The sequence below is a fragment of the Jaculus jaculus genome, chromosome 8, assembly GCF_020740685.1.
Source record: "Jaculus jaculus isolate mJacJac1 chromosome 8, mJacJac1.mat.Y.cur, whole genome shotgun sequence".
NCBI lineage: Eukaryota > Metazoa > Chordata > Mammalia > Rodentia > Dipodidae > Jaculus > Jaculus jaculus.
In genome coordinates this window covers 106019553-106040597 of record NC_059109.1, presented here as the reverse complement: position 1 = coordinate 106040597, position 21045 = coordinate 106019553, and the positions used below count along the sequence as shown (strand labels likewise).

The following is a 21045-nucleotide window of genomic DNA, read 5'->3' as shown; positions in this document are numbered from 1 at the left end:
ATAGAAATCCCGGGCTAATGAGTCATGACAAGGAGAACACCTTGCGCTTTTCCAATGTAAATGTTCATTAAGCAAGGTTGGCATTAGAAAGGAGTTCCCCAGGAAGAAACAGGCTGAGTATTCCTCAAACCCCTAAAATGGCCTCCCTAGACAAGACATTCCAGACCTTGACCCCAGCTGAAAGACACCCCTGAACTGCAAGGACAGCAGAAACCCAGGCCTGCCCCTCTCTTCGTTTCTGGGGAACTAGAGCTAAAGGTCACTGGGTGTTTTCATTTTTGGTGACACCTTTGTGGAGACCTGGGTAACTAGAGATTGGGCAAGTTGAGAAGGAGGGCCCCGAGCCTGGGGAGGGGTGAACTAGAAGAGCAGACAGGGGATGGCGGTGGGAAGGAGGGGAAGAGGAGGGGTGCCACTTGGGTGACAGAAGGATCTGGAGTGCGTGGAGGGAAGGAAGGCAGAAAAAGGACAGCAGGATGATCTCTGCCCGTGTATCTCGTCCCCTCTGCTCTGCCGCAGCTCCAGCTCCAGCTCCAGCTCCTCACATGAGTGGCGATGGGCAGGATCTGAACAGTCCCCTGCTCCTGCGCTCTACCTTGCAAGGGACGCTCTCCCTGCTCCTCACACCTCCAGGTGCTCCAGGTGAGAGGCAGCAGTGTCCATCAGCTACGACCTCACTAGATGCCACCTGGCTGAGTGCTGCTGCTGCCCTGTATCTTGGGACACCCTAGAAAGGACTATGGCAGAGCAGTACTGCTCCACTTCCTGTGGCTTCTTGGTGACTATCGTTGAGCAGGTCAGTGCCATAGCCCTGGGCCAGGGACTACAGCGTACATGTATCCCTGAGTTGACACAGAGTAAGTCTCAGTTGCAGAGAACAGAACAGATACTCTTTCCTTGACCAGCTTTTACCGAGCACCTCTGACCCCTTCTCCAAGTAGATCTCAACATCTGGGCTTTGGTGGTCACCTCTGAACAGTCCAGCTGTAGTAAGAATTCTCTAAGTCAGTTTAGCAAGTCTCCTACTGCTCCTCACACCCTGGTTATTCTAGATAAGTGTACCCCTAAGTATATGGTCACCCTGGGTATCTTTATTTTTTAGTTAATTAGTTGTGTACATAGTCAGTGTATAAACAGCCATGTTGGCACCATTGTTAGTGTCCTCTTTGTCCTCCCTCCTCCGAAGGGATCCTTCTTTTTGGGGATTGTGGGTCATGCATTCTGGGGGTAGCCATCAGTTATGGGGAAGAGGCAATGTCTCTGTGCAATCTAACAATCTTTCCATACTCTCTTCTGCAAATTTTTGCTTTTGTTTTTTATGTTGGGTTTCATTCTAGCCCAGGTTGACCTGGAATTCACTATGTAGTCTCAGCATGGCCCAAACTCATGGCGATACTCCTACCCCTCCCTTTCCAGTGCTGGGATTAAAGACATGCCCCACCACTCCTGGCTCACCCTGGGTTTCTAATCAAGTCCCTCTTTAGGGGATCTACCTTCAGCAAAATTTCTATTGAGTTGATTATCAGATACCTCACCCTACCTCTGATGTTTCCTCTTGACAATATCTCATCCTTTCCCTCTGCCTTAAAACTTGGGATGAATCTATAGCTCTTGTTATATGTGGAACGGAGCACAGTGCTATCCTGAGATTTCTTCTCCTCTCTTGAAATATTTCCTGAATCAACGCTGCTTTCATTCTTTAACTTCTGTCCATATGTAGTTTCTCTTAAATAACAGCTGCAGGTAGTGGTGTGGTCTCTGAGGTCAATTTGACCCTGACTTTCATACAAGCATAAAAATTGACTTTCAGATGATATTTTGTTGTGGTTACATATTACTATAGAGTCCTTGAAGAAAAAAATGCAAAATAATCTCTGTGATTTTCATTTAGGATATTAGTTTTAAAAGTATTTTTGAAATACATAAATTAGGTTGATTTCTATCTTTAAATGTACTGACTTGCAGCTTGAACTAATAAAAACTCCACAAATTCCTATCTACTTTTGCCTATTCCTGGGTGCATATAATTTGCATTTCAGAATCAGAAAATATTAATATGGCAAGCAAGGACATGAAATGTTTCTTAATTGTTCTTTATTGTTTGTTTTAAAATATTTATTTATTTATTTACTTATTTATTTCTAGGAGTAGATAGAGAGAGAATGGGTAGGCAAGTGCCTCTAGCCACTGCAAATTAATTCCAGACACATGTGCCACTTTGTGTATCCAGCTTTAAATACGTACTGGAGAATTGAACCTGGGTGCCTTCTGGTAAGCTCCTTAATGGCTATACCATCTCTCCAGCTCAATTCCTAACTATTCTTATGAAACATAAACCTCAAAAAAAAAAAAAAGAAAAGAAATTGATGTTGTGTGCTTACTTCTGCCCCAAGTATGAGACTGCATCTCCTGCCCTTGTTTGGGTATCATTACCTCTCCATGAAGAGTGCATTAAGCCCTATAAGAGGTGATTCACCAATGTCTTGAGACTCTTCGGCTAAATATCTGTATCCTAAGACAACATCACAAGGCTTTAGTCACTTACAACCTTCTCAGAATAGACCATGGCTGCTCTGAGATGTGGGCTTCATTCTTTTCTGACATTGTGGATTGCTCTTTGGCACTGCCTTAGTTTAGGAATAGATTCAGATAGTGATCAGTTTGAATAGGTAATGTGAATTTCTTTCCAGCTAAAATAGTCTACAGTTTGGTGTTCATAAAATCCATCTATGATAGAATCCATAATTAAATCAGTGAATGTCACATATGTCACTGTCTCTCAGTACAATCATAACAACAGAGCTTAAACAGAGGCTATTCATGTCACTACTCATTAGTTAGCAATATTTCTGTGAACATGTAAGAAGCAATTTAGTCCCTCATCATGTGAGGGACTGAAGACCAGGCCTGTGGTACTTGACCCTGTGTCCTTCCTGTTGTACTAACCTTCTTGGTAATTTTATGCTGCAGGCTTGGAAAGAAACACTACCCATAATTGTTCTGTGTTCATGGATGGTAAGCTCCAGTGGTCAGGTATAGCCCAAGCTTGGGAAGCTTCTTGTGCCTTTTATGTTTCTGTTTCTTATAAACACTTCCAAATGACAAGGATGTTAATTGGTGAGACGGGCAAGACCACTAGGATTCTTCTTGTACCAAAAGAACTTTCACCCTTTTTCTGTCATAAGACCCTCCCATCTCCTGATGATGCTACACATTTCATTGCTTCTCCTACAGAGACATAGTCAGCCATGAAGTGGGTAAGGCGTGGGGCTCACTCAGGATGATGCTAACAGTACAGATCTACTGCCTTCATGACTTTAGTCTCGGATTTCAGAATGTCATCTCTAGAAATGGCACATATACACCCTGCAGGTTGTTGCTTTTTCTAAATCAGGATTATCCTAGATGACACATAGATTTCATTTATGTTCTCAACTTATGTAAAAAAATTGGAAAGCCTGCTGATTTAGGAATCCAATTGTTTTACAGAAATTCACATAGCCACTAAAATGAAGCTCACTCCTCCCCCCTTGTGGCACTAATATAATGTGAAGATTATGAAAGGGCACCTTATGTGCATTTGTCTATTTTGCTTATTTACATGGAAATGCATGAAAACTCTAGACGGTCTCCCCAGGTCCCACATGTGCACATGTGATAGTGGTAAAATGCACTTAACATAGCATTATCTGCTTACTATTTTAGTGGGCAGTTGTATGGTACTAAGTACACTCACATCATGCAACCAACTCCACTCAACATAACCAGAAATTGTCACCATCCCAAACTAAGCCTGTCTTTATCTAATAAATATTATCTCCTCATTTCCTTCACTTAACCACCATTCTATTTGCTGTCTCTATGAATCTTTAGACATCACATACAAGTAGAATCACACAGTATTTATTCCTTTGGGTGTGATCTTTCTTCACTTAGCATGATGTCCTCAGGGTTACCTGTGTTGTAGCATGACATAGATCTTTCATTTTTAAATGATAGCTAGTACTCCACATAGAGATATTTTACATTTTGGATTTTATATTTTTATTTCCCCACCTATCCTGTGCTTCCTAAAGACACCTTGCCACTAAGCCACCATAACCAAGTCCATGTCTAAAAGTTTGCTTTAAAGAGAAACTACATGTTGAAGACAGGTTCACATTGCTGGAAGAAATCACCTGACCAAGAGCAGCTTCTGGAAAGAAAGGTTTATTTTAGCTTACAGACTTGAGGGAAAGCTCCATGATGGCAGGGAAAGTGATGGCACGAGCAGAGGGTGGACATCAACTCTTTGCCAACATCACGTGGAAAACAGCAACAAAGAGTGTGCCAAATACTGGCAAGGGGAAGCTGGCTATAATACCCATACATCTGCCCCCAACAGTACACTGCATACAGGAGGCATTAATGCTCAAATCTCTATCATCTGGGAAACTAGCATTCAGAACACCTAAGTTTATGGGGGACACGTGAATCAAACCACCAAATTATGCTCCTGGATCCCATAAACAGAACAACCCATGATGTAAAATGCAGTCAGTCCATCTTTAAAGTCCCCATAGCTTTTAATCAACTCCAATGATGTTCAAACATCACAATAGTCCAAGATCTTTTAACTGAGCCATAATACAAAAAACCCATAATGGCACAGAATAAACATTCACAGTGCAAAAGATGGCGTTTGGCATACCAAAGAAATACTCTAGCAATACAAGATTTAAACAGGGCAAACACCAAACTCTGTAGCTCCAAGTCCAACATCTCTAGTGAGTGACAAGTCTCCAAGTCCAATAATTCTAATCAATGACAAGTTGCTGGAGCTCCGATTCCACCCCTCCAACTAGGCTACTCATAGTCCTGGGAAACTTCATCCAGGGCCAGCAGCTCTCCTTATCAGTCATCTCATTGTCCTAGATGTCCACTGGGTCTCCACTGCAACCAACAGTCCATCCTCATGACTCCATTGGGTCTCCAGGCAGACATTAAGAAAACCTGCTTCACACTGCCCATGGCCATTTCCCAAACACAAGACAGTTTTGCCAATTCAATGACCCTCACTTTCCTGAATTTATATATTCAGTAATATGAGATGGGGTGCCAATTTGTTAATCAAGGGAGAGGGGAGCAGACTTTGAATAATACACTCCTTGAGCATTCAGGCCCCTTCAATAAACTACATTTTGTTGTTGTTGTTGTCCCAATGCAGGTCAGCTGGCCCAGTCTCCACGTTTATAATCTCTCATACAATTGCAGCTGAACAAGCAGCAGTTTGGACCCAAAGATTTCATTTTTTCTGTGACATATCCCTCTGTTCACACCAGTCCATTTCTATGCAATGCAACCCACCACAAGTTCTCAGGACATGGCATAACAGCAAGCCTCTCACACTAACTATTTCTAACCCACTCCAAGCAAAGCTCTTTCTCACCTTTATAAGCCAAACTTCATAGTCCTTAGTTCTTACTGCATTTGGGTCTTTCAACTCTGACCAGAATAGTCCATCAAGCTGTACTTACAGCACTGAAAGCCATCTCTTAGGGCAAGGTTTCAAATCTTTCCACATTCCTCCTGATAATCAGTTCCAAAAGGCCAAAGCCACATGGTCATGTTTCAAGCAGCGATGACCCCACTCTTTGGTATCAACTTTACTGTTGCAGTCAAGTTCACATTGCTGGCAGAAATCACCTGGCCAAGAGCATCTTGTTTGAAAGGGATGGCAAGGGAAAGCTGGCTATAAAACCCTTAAGCCCCCCTCCAACAATATACTGGCTCCAGGAGGCATTAATTCCCAAATTTCCATCAGCTGAGACCTTAGCATTCAGAACGCCTAAGTTTATGGTGGACACCTGAATCAAACCACCACACTACATTTAGATGGATTTTCCTACTTGAGATGTTTAGAATCTTTGTTATACAAAAGAAATAATGTAAAGTCATGGAGATTCTACAAATATTCTTCTGAGGATCTGAAGTGGATGCCAGGGGTACTTAGGGAACACTTGGATGAGCAGGCTCACTACAAAGGTGTGCAGACTAGGATGAATGCCCAGGAGCTAGTGTGATTCCATAGGGAGCAAGGCAAGTGGTTCAGGGAACCTGCCTGGCTGACTCCTCATTGTGAGGGACCAAGATAAGGTTCATTTCCAGTGTTGGCCCTCAGAGAATAAACAACAATTTAGATTATCAGTGAACAATAACCCCAGCTAAGGTGATTGTTTCCATGGATTTGAATAGCTGGGACAGGCTAGCAAATAATGGGTCTGACAGGAATGTATAATACAGTCCCTCTGATTGGCTTCCTGATGTCTGAGGACTTGATCTAGACAGTAGTGGCTAAAGTTCATTTGGACAGGTGGCAGAGACAACTCTGTCCCCTACCCACATGTGATATACTTAACTTTCATGGGTTGTATCACCCATGGGCACAGGACCTAACCTCCTTCAAGAAGAAAGTTCTGTCATAGTTCCACAATTCACCCTTGACTTTGACTTATAAGTCATTTGTGATTTGTCTCATCCACATACTAGCCAAGCTCGATCCTCCTTAGCTTCTGAGATCAGATGAGATCAGGCACATTTAGGATAGTATAGCTGTAGACATCTTTTGTGTTTTCTTTTGTGCACTGCTGAAGTTCAGGGCCTGCATCTGAGGAGAGGCATCTTGCTGGTATGGACTCTGCTGAGCACTAAAGCCACATGGAAAAACAGCAAGGATTCGTATGTGAGTCATTTTTCCTGTACTTAAAAAGCCATGAATGGGGCTCCAAAACACATAACTTATTCTAACCTGAATTGCTTCCAAGAGGCTCCATTTCTTAATAAGTTAATTAGAATACATTTCTAGCTTCTTCATACTGAGTTCATTCAAAACATAGCAGTTTCTTACTTACATAGGCAATGTGAACTTGTGTTTATCATGAATTCTTTCAGTAAGCCTATATTTTCCAAGATGAGAGGTTGAAGATGGCTTTTCAAAAGAGGAAATGGACAATGTTGAGGCATCCCGTATCAAACCTTTACAAACTGACTGTGTTCAAGGGGCTCAGAAAACTATTCTGTGGTATGCGATGAGGTTGACCTTAAAGGACCAGGGGCCAGGTGGACACAGATTGGTAAGACAACAGGGTGCCCTCCTCAGGATGCTCCTCAGGTGCCCAGGTACTTTAGCTCTTGCTGTTCTTCTGTTTTCCAGTGGTGCAGAAGTGAGTGACCCAAGAACAAAGCCACTTAGCAGCCTGCTCTCACAGCCTGACTGTGTTTTCTGATAGCCACCGCTCTCAAACCTACCAGTGCGGTTCTACTGTAGCACTAAGACTCTTCCCAAGACAGGTCTGTTATTGGAGGCGATTGGCAAGTACCAGCACTGCACTGGTGGCCCACGGGAAGCCTTCAGCTAAGATAGATACAGAGTGAGAAATAAAACACCTTTTCCTCAGCCTTGTGGGTACATCTGAAACAAGTTACACACCGAGTTCCCCCAAAGTATCTGTGGCATTCAAGTTACTCATAGCAGTGATCTGCTCACTAGCCCGGTTCTTCCTCTGACCACCTCACTTCCTTACGGGTCACTGGCTACCTTCAGGAAATGGATGGTAGGAGGGAGTTAATGGTGAAGCAGTCTCTTAGGAACATGGTTATAAAGAAACCTGGAGAAGACAACAGCCGGGGCAGGGAAGGGCTTCTGTCAAACAGGGCTGAAAACCTGTACTAGGTTGGGGGGGAGATCAGTGCTCGGTGTGAGCCTAGATGAAACCGCAGTATGAGATTAGATGAACGTGGGGTCTGACACAAGCACCAGCTTTGAAAGAGCATCTGGGGGGATGGGGCAGGGCATGACCCTCCAGAGCAGGGCTCAGCCACACCGTACTGCTATGTGCAACCACTGTAGGCACTGCTAGGAGGAAAGAACCCGAACTCAATGAACTGGTGAGTCCTGACTGTGGCCACTAGATGCCGGGGCACTTGCCTTCTCTGCAGCAGAAAGGCGAGTTCTTCCCTGATGGGAGCACCCAGCAATACCTTAGTGGCACACTCCCCTCACTGCCACAGCACCATCCAACTGCTGCCTGAGCTGCTTCCTGCCAGCTGTTCCCATGCCCAGGGTCTCTCCTGTGAGATGAGTCTAAAGCTAATGTGAGTACTGAGTTAGTATCCATGTTGTTTCTTATGTTTCAGCCTGACATGTGCATGTCCTTAAATCCTGAGCACGTTGGCATGACAGCTTCACAGGACGTGTGTCTCACAGAATCAACTAGGCTCGTTTAGTCTACTCTTGCTGAGTGATGGTCTGGGGCCTCTGTCCAGGACAGCTGGGTTTCAGCTGCTTCTTACCACAGAGGTATGGCTCCTTGGGTGTCCATTGTTATTTTCACCCAGGTGGGAACTCTCCTGGCTATGTATTGGTCACATGATAGAAACAGATGGAACAGACAGAGCCCAGACAGGCCTAGGTATCAAAAGGAACAAGAACTCATTGTAACGGCTGCCAGTCCCGTCATCAGTATGTCACCTACTTGCAAAGGATGCCTGCAAGAAGCACCAACAAGTTTTGCGAATAGTAAGATACTCACCTGACCTGAAAGGGAGGAATGCTAGCAGACCTCTCCTTCACAGTTGTGTGCCCAGGGCAGGGAAAGGAAACAACATGGAGTGGATGGAGAAGAGAATGGTCCTGAGATAGTTGTCAACTCCCCTGGAGGTGGTGAGTAACATCAGAATTGCTGAGAAAGCAGCAAGCCTGCTATGGGCATGTGCAAATCCTTGCCATGTAGACAGTACTCTCCAAAGGACCCCTTAAGAGAGAGGAGTCAACTCTGTGATGAACATTTCCAGGTGAGGGCCTCAGTGCCCTCTTGGCCAGCTGTCTGGGTGCAGTTTAATTGCACTGGCCCAGGTGCCCAGCACAATTACTGAGTCCCCTGGAGAAATAAATAGACCTTGAGGAAATGGGTCTGGAAGCTTGATCTTCTAGAAGAACCCAATCAAAGAGGACACAGTAATGAAGGAACCAAGAAAGGCAGACAAAGAAAGGGAAGAGTGAGAAGACAGGAGCAAGAGTATTCTCTGTTCATGGTGCCCATGACAGATCCACTTCCATCCAGGCTTATTGTTCATTGGGCATCAAACTAGTAACATAGCCTTATTTGTTCCTTAGGTGCCTAGTGATTTCCAAGCTGGCTTCCACTGGGGTTCAGTGATGCCCTCTTCGGCTGCAGAAGGCAGAGGACTTCCTTCCTGTCCCTGAATCAGTGCTCCGGACACTCACAACCTCCCATTCTTCAGCTCCATTCTGGACTTTGTTCAATTTATGTGGAAGATACAATTGTGTTTCCCAGCACATCCTGGACTGCATCTGTTTTTGCAGTTGGAATGAATTTTGTTATTCAGCATGTCATGTTGGCATGTTCTCTCAGTATCTGACAAAGCTCACATGTGCAGCTACTCTTCCTTGGAAACTGTTTGACTCTGGACCAGGATGCTTGAAGCCAACATAAGCCCAGAGCAATATTAGGGAGGCTTCTGGGATTCATTAGTGGTGGACACACATAATGTTAGATACCATGGGACATACTGGAGAGATGCCATTCTGCGTTGGTGAATTGGTGTGCAAGAGGGCAAAGCACAATAATCTATCAGCCCAGCAGTAGACACAGCCTCTTAGAAGTCCAAAGGATGAGTGCTTCTCTCCTAACATTAATCATTTGGGGGCACTGTCATATGAGTAGAAACTAATATTCTGATTTTTATTACTTTTCTTTTTCCTTCAGGGATTCAGAAAAATGATGCATGTTACTTTCCACCAATATCTGAGGATCAAGGGCCTATATTCAGATGGACAGGTCTCTGAGGTCAAAGGAATATATGCTTGGTGATTGAGGACCACCACTTCAGAACTGAAGAATTTCAAGCCTTCATTCTACATACATGCAGCTTCCTTTTTCCTCCTTGCCCTCCCTTCATGAAGCGTGAAGCTGTCTAAATTTTGTGTGGTTCTTAAAGACAATTCTTACATACATTTATCAGCTTAAATAACATTGATTTCAAAATCATTTTAACTTTATAAAATGTTATAAAAATATTCACCTGGGACCTGTTTTCTTCTTTACATTGCTCTACAGTAAGAGTACTTTTCCTTTTATAAGCTCATTTTTGAATATAGATAGATAGATAGATACCTAATTTCCTTTACTTATCCTTCCTTCTCCAACCTATCCCCTTCTTCCTAACTAGCCCTTTCTTACTTTCATATCTTTGTTTTTGTGACCCACTGAGTTTAGTTAGGGTTGCTTGCATAAGCATGGGTAGGAGGAATTACTGTGTATAGCAGCTATAACCTTACCAATGTACTGCTTAAATAATATGAGTAGGAAATCTAAAGTCTCCTTGATGTGTGGGTACAGAAAGGACATTGTATTCACAGTAAGGAAACAGCATTCATCCCCTAGTTCATCCCCAGCAGAGCTCTGGTATGACCAGAGGCATTGGCAATTAGGAGTAATGTTTGGAAAGGAATTGTTCCAATCTCAATGTCTCAACACTGGGTTTAAAATGTTCAGTGACCCATACTGTAAACAGGTGAGCTGTCATTTAGGCTTTCCTGTTCTAGTTAGAGTACAGACAGTGTAGCTTTAGTATAATTCTTAAGAACCCCCAGATTATCAGAAAGGTAGAGGACTATTACCTGCAACTTAAAATTTGTCACCAGCTGTATTATCCCATAACAAGAGAACCTCCAGATCTTCTGAAGATTGGGAGCCAGACATGGGCTTGTCTCCAGCTAGGAAAGTCCCAGATGGCTTCTCTAGTATGAGGTTTGTCCTATCTACATGGAGAATCTGCTGACTGTAGTAGCATCAGTGACCTTAGCTGGGTCTTCTGTATCTCTTGTTACAGCTTCTGAATCAGCACTGGCTGTTTCCCCTGCACCTTTATGGCACAGAGCTGCTGGATTTCTTCTTCTGGTTCTCACCACATCCAGATCCAGAGCAGGGCTGGCCAGTGCTATCTAATCAATGCCCCACCACTTTCAAGATTGACTTCCTTGATGCTTTTCAACCATCCATAGGCCACCAAATTTTTGTAGAAAAGCCCTCCACCTTTAATTTGAAGGGTTAAATGTGAATCTAGGAATGCACCATCCTGCCATTTAACTGCCCATATAGTGTCCCAGTGACTAGGTCATCTAGTCTGGGACTACAAAGATAACTAGCAGTCTGGTTAAGGGAAAAAAACACTTGGGGAGAACCTAAAAGGCCAATAACTAAAAGACCAGACACAACACAGCGTATACTGCAGATCCATGTATAGGAATTACACAAGTAGATCAAACAACAAGACTTCAAGCATAGATGGAAATCGCCAGGACCCAGTAGACATGAGCACAAACCAGAGAGTCATTTGGAAGCTTTCTGGGGTCAGGAACTTAATCTAGATATTTTTTTACGGATAACATTGATGTGTGCACTCACTAAAATGCTTTTATACACATGAAATACAGCACTTATCATATGTAAACAATGCTTCATTCCTGGTGAGTTGAAGTGTTTCAAGCAGGGAAGAGGGGACCACAGCCTCCATGGGGCTCCCTGAGGAGAGCAGATCATGACCTCCTCTAACATTCATCCTTCATTGCCTGTCCTCTGCCACTAGCCTGGTAGGAAGATCCCTGATCCTCCAACCCCTGGACCTACCCACAGGGTTCTGCTCACACAACTCCCAGTGCTGGAGTCCCCACAACCTTTCTCTGCTCAAATACCCTCGGGTGCCTTTATTCCTCCAACAAGGAAACCACACTATACCTGGTGCCTTTGCCCCGACTGTTCCCTCTGCCTAGGACGCTGGATTCTGGCCTGGGTAGGATCTTTTGTCTTTTCAGGACCCTGAAAGTCCTTCTGACCAGTGTCCAATGGCACATCTCCCCCCCTCCCTCCTTATATCCTTTCTAGTAAAGAACCTACAATTTCTTGATCTAAATTATGGACCACCCATCTCATCACACACCCTGAATAATGGTTGTGATTCCAGCAACAAATAACCATAGGGGGCTGGAAATGGGGCCATTTTGGATGAATATCTTCCTTAAATGTTACAGATACCTGCAGAATTTAAAGTCAACCCAAGAAATATCAGCTATTTCATTAAGACTTATTTCTGTGTGTTGAAGTAGAATTTGATATATTAAGCCAACATCAAGATACTGAAAATATTTTACCTGCTTTTTTGAACTTTTTAATGTGTCGACTAGAAAAAATTAAATTTCACATGGGTTCATGTCACTACTCTCTTGAGAAAACTGCTGTAATGTCATGTCAAGGGTTCAGTCACTTGCATCAAAGTCCTGGAGGGTCTTGGCCAGGGAGAAGGCACATTAAGTTTATTTACTGAATTTCATAACCGGTACCAATGAGTTGTAAAGAGAACCCCTTGCCCTTTTCCCAAATAAAGGTTAATTCAGTGGATTTGGCAAAAAGGTTTCCCAGGAAAGGGCAGCACTCGCTGTTCCTGGAACCTCTGAAATAACATCCCTGAAGTAGACACATCTCGATCTGCCATCCTGGATGCCCCTGACCTCCAAAGACCTTGGGAAGACAAATTTTCTTGTCCATCTTTACTAGAGAAATAGAGGTGAACCTCAGAGGATTTTCAGGACTTAGAGAGTGAGGATACACTGTGGAGACCAGAGTGACCTGACTTTGGGAGCTCCAGGAAGAAGAAGCAGGGCTTGTGGGAAGGAAGCTGGCATCAACTGGGAAGGAAGGGGAGACACAGGAGAAGGGGCCAAAATTGGGGAGATGAGAGGCCAAAGTTAGGAGGAAAGGATCATAGTGGACTGGGGCTGGCTGGGTAAAGGAGGAACCATGGGCGGAGTTAGGTGAGGTGGGGTCAGGAGGGCCTGGTCAGCCTGGCCTTTTAGTTTAAAAAGCCAGGAGGCAGGCCACAGAAGCCATGGACTGTGTCCCCTCGGCTCCACTGTAGCCCCAGCTCTAGCCAACCATGCCCAGGCTGCTGTGCACCTCCCTGCTCCTGCTGGCCGCCCTGGCCCTCGCTCTGGCTGTAAGCTCCACATCGAACAGCAAGTCTAAGGATAAGCATGCAGCAGTCGGCATGCCAGAGCCTGCAGACCTCAAAAGCAAGGAGACTCAGCAAGCCCTGGACTTTGCTGTCAATGCTTACAACGATGTCAACAACGACCTGTACCTCAGCCGACCAGTACATGTGATGAGTGCCAGCCAGCAGGTGAGTGCAGTGCCCAAGGCAGAGCAGGACGGGTGTGTACTACAGAGAGCCTGCCCTCACTCCCCTCCATGCTGTCCCTCAGGTGGGCAGTGATCTTTCACTGCACTTAGTACAGATTGAACCAAAGAAATGAATACATGCCTGCTTGCCACCCGAGCCATGTCCTGGGCATTTTTTTTTTCTTTTTTTGCTTGCTTTTGGTGCCACAACCCTTTGTAATGGTGTTCAAAACTTTCTCTTCTAACTTAGCCTGGAACCCATCCAGGCACTGTGGGCGGTGGGTACCTGCCCCTCAGGTCTGTGTCCCAGCACCAGCACCACTCCTGGCACGAGCTACTGTCCTCCTCCTGTCCTCTCCCTCCTCCCCCGCAGCAACCCCTGCTCCGCTTTTCCGACCTTGACACTTTGGTAGGTTCAGTAAGCTGTGGCGTATGACCATGTGTCTCTCCATCCTTAACTGTGCAGACTGGGGATCAGTCTGAGTTGTCAATATTCAATGTACTTCACCAGGTAGATCTTTTCGGTGTCCTCAAAGGGCTAAATTCTTTTATTTTTATTATGAATAAAAGACATGCTGATGAGTGACTCATTAAAAGGGTAAGAGTTTGAGGGCCATCTTCACTTTGGCTGACAACATTCTCATGGGTGAAAAGCATTCCCTGTCCTCTTGCCCAGTGAAGGAAGGAGTCTGGGTAAATGCAGGCACGGGATCTCTCTGGGTTTCATGCTGTGACTGAGATTCAGCTGAAAGCCAATCTTAAGCCTGGAGCCTTCCTAGAGTGGACTAGTGTTGTGGCCACCTGAGGAGCCGCAGCCAACAGGATTGGCTTAGCCCTTTGCTGCAGCCCACAGTCATTGCTCCTTCTCAGAGCAGCCCGGGGCTTCTGGAAAAGGGAACTGTTTGTCTTCCCAACCTCACTGGCTTCTAGACTTGAGCCTTCCTTTCTTGAGTCCACTGAAGGAATTGTCAGCTTCTGCTTTCTGTGTCCTATTTCTCCTCTTACTCAGAAGCACAAGACACCTAATGAGAGGTGCTCAGAAGACGACATTACAAGCAAGGCCTGTGGCCACAGGCTGGAAAAGATGGCTGTGAGCTCTGAAGGTGGTACTGGTGGCAGGTCGTGAAGGCAGGCAGGAACCCCAAACTAACGCTTTAACCTTATAATCATGTAAAGCGACTGCATGCATTCAAACCTGATCCAGGCTTGGTAAATGAATCCTGTTCTTCTCACTATAGGTTGTGGGCGGGAAGAACTTCTATTTCAAAGTGGTGCTGGCGCGAACCCTCTGTGCCAAGTCCCAGTCCCAGACTGACTTGGCCAAGTGTCCCCTCAACGAACAACCAGGCCAGCAGAAGGTACGTGCATGTAGGCAGAGAGGTGTGCAAACACGTTGCTTGTGTGTGAGTGCACATCTGTGAAGGTTTGTGTGCAGCTGTATGAGTACATGAGAGAACATGTATGGGTGTTTGAAGAGGTGAATGTGTGTGTGCCTGTGTTAAAAAGTGTGAGTGAGGGTGTCTGCCCATACTGACCTATGCTGATGTTGGGTATACAGGACTGGGTATGATTATCCATGTGGTTATTTTTATTTCTCAGTAGGTTTACCCTGGAAATTGGGGTACTAACTCTTTTTCATCATTACACCTTCTAGAATGGCAGAGAATGCTTTATGAGAGGTTCCTGGAGGGAAGGCTTCCATAATCTTAGCCTGGGACCCTTGCCCCGATTGCACTGGAGGGATTCGTAGCCCTGAAAGTGATAGGAAATCATCCAGTTCTGCCTCCTATATCCCAGCCCCTCTCTGGATGGTGCTGGCCCCGGTGATGCTGGGCTCTGGGGACAAGTGCCCTCCCTTTGTCACCCCTCTATGCCCTGTCATGTTCAGGAGTGTGTCTCATGCTTCTGAATCTTCCACACAAGTTGGAAGTGGAGTGATGAGCACACCATTTCTTCTCCCATATACTTAACTTTGGGGCTCTAGCATCTTGCATGGGCTGCTCTTTGGAGGGCTGTGCTGGGGCAGGAAGACGTGAAAGAGGAGGAGGGGGCACATGCCATCTGGTGGAATGCAGCAATGGGATGGGTGATGGGCAGACACTGAGGAGTCAGTCTGAATGTCCTGGGATGGGGCAGAAGTTTCTCACCTACATCCTCCCAGTTCCCATTCTGATATTTCAAGTTGGGCACTTGCCCTTTTAGCTATAACATATGCTCTAACCAGGCTAAGTTACTGTCTTTCTTCCCTTTTTACAGAAAGTAGTTTGCAATTTCCAGATCTACACTGTGCCCTGGCTGAACAAGACTTCCATGGAAAATTTCAGCTGCCATAATGCCTGAGAGCCTATGCCAGGATACCATGTGCTGTGAGCACTGCCTCTTACTCAGACCCCTTCTCTGTAGTTCCCCAATCCATGGAAGGCTGCTGTGGTCCTGAGGACATTGGCTTTGCTCAGTATGCAAATACTAGGAACCCAATAAAGAAGGCTACAACAAGCAGGTTCTCACACCTGAGCAGCTGTTCCTGTCTCATTCCTGTTTTTCAAATGTACCAGTGTGAGGCCCATAAGGAGTGATCATGTCTTGCTCAATCCAAACGTTCCACCTGATCCTTCTGAGTTGCTGCTGTGTCCGGATGTGAAAGGAGGAAGAATAGAGGGAATAGGAGATGAGGGCTCACACTCACACATGCCTGTCTGGAAAAGCCCTATAGGCTTTTGGGATACGTAGGTCTCAGAGCAGATACAGAGCAGAGAGGTGCTTGGAACCCAGTGTACACCTGCTGAAGATCCTGGCATATGGACAAGGTTGAGGAGGGAGCTGAGCTGCCACCCTGGAGCTTCAGATGCAACCTTGAAAGGAAGTCAGAGCAGGCAGATGGTGACATGGCCTGGCTGGCCTCTCCCATATCTGGGGAGGGGTGGCTGCCCTTCAGTTCTGAGATGCCCAGAGACTCCATATATGATGATTCCTGTCTACTTCTCTCCACAAAAGTTCTAGTCATCTACATGAATGAGAGACGTGTGTGTGTGTGTGTGTGTGTGTGTGTGTGTGTGTATGTTAGAGAGAGCAAGATAGAGAGAGAGAGGTGGCGGTAGAGGTAGGAAAACACCAGCATCTGTGGCAGGGCGACTTAACCCAGTGCCAGGCAGCACCTTTTCCATGTCCTTTTCATCATGAGCTGATGTGACCTATGGGGATGACAGGCAGATGCTCCCAGCACTTCTCTGTTGTGATGCAAAACCAGTCCCTGTGTGCAGCTTCTTGGAGAGGGTGTTTATCAACACAGTGGACTGACAAAATGTGAGCTTTCTTCTAAAACCAAGGGGGTCGTTTCAGTTATCATCATCACTTTAGTGTCCCCATGGTTGCCTAGAACAGGAACATCCCAGGGCCCCCACATGGGGTGCCACAGCACTAAAACACATGTTCTCACAGCCCTTCTCCCAGTATGCTTCCATCTGCAGCTCAAGGCAGAGGGTAAAAGCCAGACTAGCCTGGCCATTTGTCACATAGTTCAACCTTTCTCGTGGACAGAGCCATATTAGGAAGCTGATTTGGGACCACTGCCATGAACACTGGATGTGTAATGACAAAGCAGACCCATCCAGGGGACTATAGCACATAGGAGAATGGGGCTGAGCTGTGAATTGCCCATGTAGGAGACCCTAGGAAGATCCCAGTACAGCTGGATACCTGTGTTTAACTGGGAACCCTCCCCATTTCTCCACATGCAGTACTGACCACAAGTATCGATGAGTTGGTAACGAAACAGCCTTTTGTTTTGACCTTGGCTTATTGATAGAGTACAGTGGCTGCTGTCTTTTATTACTTGGAAAGTTCTCATGGTTAGCACCTCGGCTTGTTCTTGCTCTCTGCACCCATTTATAAAGAATTCCTGGGATAAACTGGGCACATTTGAAATTCTTCTCCCTTCGAAGGCTCCGTGGCCCCTTTGATGAATCGTGGTTCCGTTGTGTGACAGAGAAGGATTGGCAGGATGCTCGTCAAGTTTGCGTTCCTTCACAGCCTGACTCAGCATTCATCTTCAGATTTTAATTTGGTTTTTAATCTCCTGATTTGTGGTAGGACAGCCATTTGGATTCATCTATGGTCACTTTAAAGTACCAACTCATTTGAGAGGACCTGTTTCCATTTTCTGGGGCTTTAATAGCCATTTTGGTTAGCATTGGGCCCTGCCACAACAGAATAGAGATGCTAAAGAGTATCTTCTTGTTTGCTTGAAGTTGAATTTGGACATTCTGGAGAGATCTCTGTCACATCTTGGTGATCTCTAAAAAGAATTCTAGCTGGTTACTACTATAATTGTGCTCTGAGTTAATGTAATGAATTTCGTATGCCATTTTGTGTAGTATTGAGTCTATGACACTTGGCTTAATGGAACATAAAAACCTCATGCCTGCACCAACAGCCCCACTAGATATTTATCTACCTTAGGGTCTCTATAACCCACTTGGGTAGGTCTACATGTGTAGGGTCTTACCAGAGGTGTTGGGGTGTCTGTCCCTAAGATGGACAGTGGCCTCAGAAAACCATCTTCCATTCCTGGATTGGAAACAACTCCAGAGGCTCATTCAGAAAGTGCTCGTAAGGGTAGGATCACCTGCACCTCAAACTCTTTCACACTTCTTGATGTTTAGGTTTTTCTGGAGAAACAAAAGGGGGAAAATCTGGCTCATTGGTGACACTCTTGGAAGCTACACAGAATATCTTAACAACCTAAAACATTTCTCAGCTTTGACTCTTGCTTCAGCCACCAAGATGAACCTGTAACCAAAAAGGAGTCTTAAGACAGAAGAGCCAACAATGAATTTGCCTTTAGAAAATCTGGAAATATTTACTAGCATACCTGAAGCCACTTTAGTTGGTTCATTTTTAAAACTTATTACATACTTAATTATCCTTGCCTAATTTTAAATGTGTATATGTGTGTATCAGTGTAAAATGTCTTGGGATGCTTTTTGGATTTAGAGTCCTAAAATCAGCATGTGAGTGCTGCTGTCTGTCTGAACTCTCACCCTTCCTATGTTTTCTGTGCTTCTTCTGTTACATCTTACAGAGAAAACACCTCTCTCTCTCTCTCTCTCTCTCTCTCTCTCTCTCTCTCTCTCTCTCTCTCTCTCTCTCTCTCCCTCTCTCCCTCTCCAGGACCAGCTGAAATGGAAGCATGTAAGGTTTAACTCTCTAGTTTGGAGCTGAAGAAAATGACAACTGGTCATTTTAAAATCAATTTGTTACTGTCTGAAGCTTACAAAAATATTTTAGAGTTTAGCCTTATGCATAGGTGATATTAATCTGTTTCATCCCATCATGAAAGAAATATGGATGTAACAGCTTATAGGCATGATAAATCTACACTGTCTTGCATTATAAATTCATATGCTCTTAATTCTTAAAATTGGCTTAATGGTTTGTTTTGGCTCTGTTAAATATATTTCATGGAACATTAAAACGCTTTGAGTAGGCTATTAGGAGATATCTAATATAAGGAAGAATTTCAGATCGACACCAACTCTACAGTAAACTTTATATTTGTAGAAAACAGCATTCATTTAGGTGTAAAGTTTTGTTAAGTCCCAAAATGTATCATGGGCTACATAGATTTTGATGAGGATTTTCTTCTGAAATATATTCTAGGAAGAAATTAAATTTTACAGTATTTTTTTCTTGAATAGTCAAGGATTAATGAAAACTAAGAGAAGACAAGATGCTTTGTGTTGCTCAAAATGCAAGATCTTCGAAGAGGTTTGAGGGCAGGGCGACTGCTCCGTGGTAGAAGCACTTGCTTGCAACGTCTGCCTGCCCAAGTTCAAGTTCCCAGTGCCCACCTAGGCCAGATGTGGCACATATGTCTACAATTCATTAGCAGAGGCATAAACATATTTAACATAGTTTTGAATACTAATATTTAAAATAAGCAAAACGATTGCCTTCTATGTTTTTCTTGATATACTCAATGCTTGTCTGCAAAGCCTAATCACCTGGGTTTGATTCACTAGCATCCATGTAAGCCAGCTGTGCAAAGTGGAGCATGCACCAGGAGTCCGTTTGTAGTGACGGTAGGCCCTGCACACCATATTCTCCCTCCCCCTCTATCTCTCTGCATTGAAAATTAATAACATATTTTAAAAGTATTCCTTTATTAAATTATTGTTAGTGGTTTACTTTCTAGAAAAATGGGAATTTTAAATGTCTATTCCCCACCATTGAAATTTAACTTTAATGTGTTCCTGATTCATAACACAATGATGATTTTTATTTTGTTTGGAAGAAGAAGTGCATTAGAAGACAAAACAGATATAAAAGGAGCATCAAGAAAATAACCTCACTCTAAATACGTAAATAAATTTTATTAAAAATGGTGAATTGGGGCTACAGAGATGGCTTAGTGGTTAAGCTCTTGCCTGTGAAGCCTAAGGACCACTGTTTGAGGCTAGATTTCCCCAGGACCCACATGAACCAGATGCACAAGGTGGCACATGCATCTGGAGTTTATTTACTATTGCTGGGTGTCCTAACTTGCCCATTCTCTCTCTCTCTCTCTCTCTCTCTCTCTCTCTCTCTCTCTCTCTCTCTCTCTCCCTCTTTCTCTGTCTGTCACTCTCAAATAAATAAATAAAAATAAACAATGGTGAAGCTGGCAAAAAAATAAAAAAATAAAAGAAAGTATGGAAGGAAGAAAGAAAGAGAAGGGCAGCTGGATTCTGAAACTCAGAATTTGGCCAGTGGAACTATGCAAATTTCCTTTGAGATCAGGATGGCTCTTTAAAGTTATGGGTATCTTTATTTTATTTTATTGACAACTTCCATAATTATAAACCATATCCCATGGTAATGCTCTCCTCCCACTTTCCCCTTTGCAACTCCACTCTCCATCATACCCTTTCCCCCTCTCAATCAGACCCTCTTTTATTTTGATGTCATCATCTTTTCCTCTGCTTTTGATGTTCTTGTTTGGGTAGTGCCAGACACTGCGAGGACATGGATGTCCAGACCATTTTGTGTCTGCAAGAGTGCATTGTAAGGAGTTCTACCTTTTCTTTAGCTCTTAAATTCTTTCCTCCACCTCTTCCACAATGGATCTTTAGGCTTGAAAGGTGTGAGATAGATATTTCAGTGCTGAGCACTCCTATGACTTCTCAGCACTATGGTGCTCTCTGAGTCATCCCAAGGTCACCACCATTTGAAAAGAGAAGCTTCTTTAACCACAAGCAGGAGTAGCATTAATACATGGGTGCGAACATTAAAAGAAGTGCTTACTGGGCAGTTTGGTGAGCATAGTAAATACATTTACCCAGATACCATCAGCTGTTACACCCCTAGGGCTCATGGCTTCCTTTGCAATAGGTTTTCAGTATGAGGCATGTATCCCCTCCCATAGAATGGGCCTGTAGGCTAATTAGAGAGTGGTTGTTTTCCCCACAATAGACATGCCGCTATTGCACCTGCTGGCTCATTTGGCCTGGTTTGCCAAATTTATTGCTTGCAGTGTCCACTGTTGTTTATTTCCACTGGTGATTTCTGTCTCTCCCATAGAACTGCATGCAGCATAGCCTTTTCCAGCTTTCTGTCAGCTAGTTTATGGAGATCTTTAAAAAATGACAAAGAAGGCTATTTGAATAAGATGATACCTGACATATTTATGCATTAATGTTTATTACAGAACTGTCCCAAAAGAGACCAATAAACAAAATGTGGCATATATATATATATATATATATATATATATATATATATATATGAAACATTTTACTTTTTCAGCACAAACAATGAAGCCATGTCACTGTAG

At 44.2% G+C, this 21045-nt stretch overlaps 1 protein-coding gene across 1 annotated transcript; it reads left to right on the top strand.

Moving 5' to 3' along the window:
• Window positions 1–545: 545 nt before the first annotated feature.
• On the top strand, window positions 546–15585 carry LOC123462882 (cystatin 10-like). Its single transcript, XM_045157046.1, has 5 exons — window positions 546–642; window positions 732–796; window positions 12988–13236; window positions 14474–14593; window positions 15492–15585. Exons 1-5 carry the CDS (start codon window positions 546–548, stop codon window positions 15573–15575), a joined length of 615 nt encoding a protein of 204 aa, XP_045012981.1. The 3' UTR covers window positions 15576–15585.
• The last annotated feature ends 5460 nt before the right edge of the window (window positions 15586–21045 follow it).

Coding starts and splice junctions, on each gene's coding strand:
- LOC123462882 (XM_045157046.1), top strand. CDS start 546: ATGAGTGGCGATGGGCAGGATCTGAACAGTCCCCTGCTCCTGCGCTCT. Junction 643..731: donor CACACCTCCAGGTGCTCCAG/GTGAGAGGCAGC, acceptor GGGACACCCTAG/AAAGGACTATGGCAGAGCAG. Junction 13,237..14,473: donor TGATGAGTGCCAGCCAGCAG/GTGAGTGCAGTG, acceptor TTCTCACTATAG/GTTGTGGGCGGGAAGAACTT.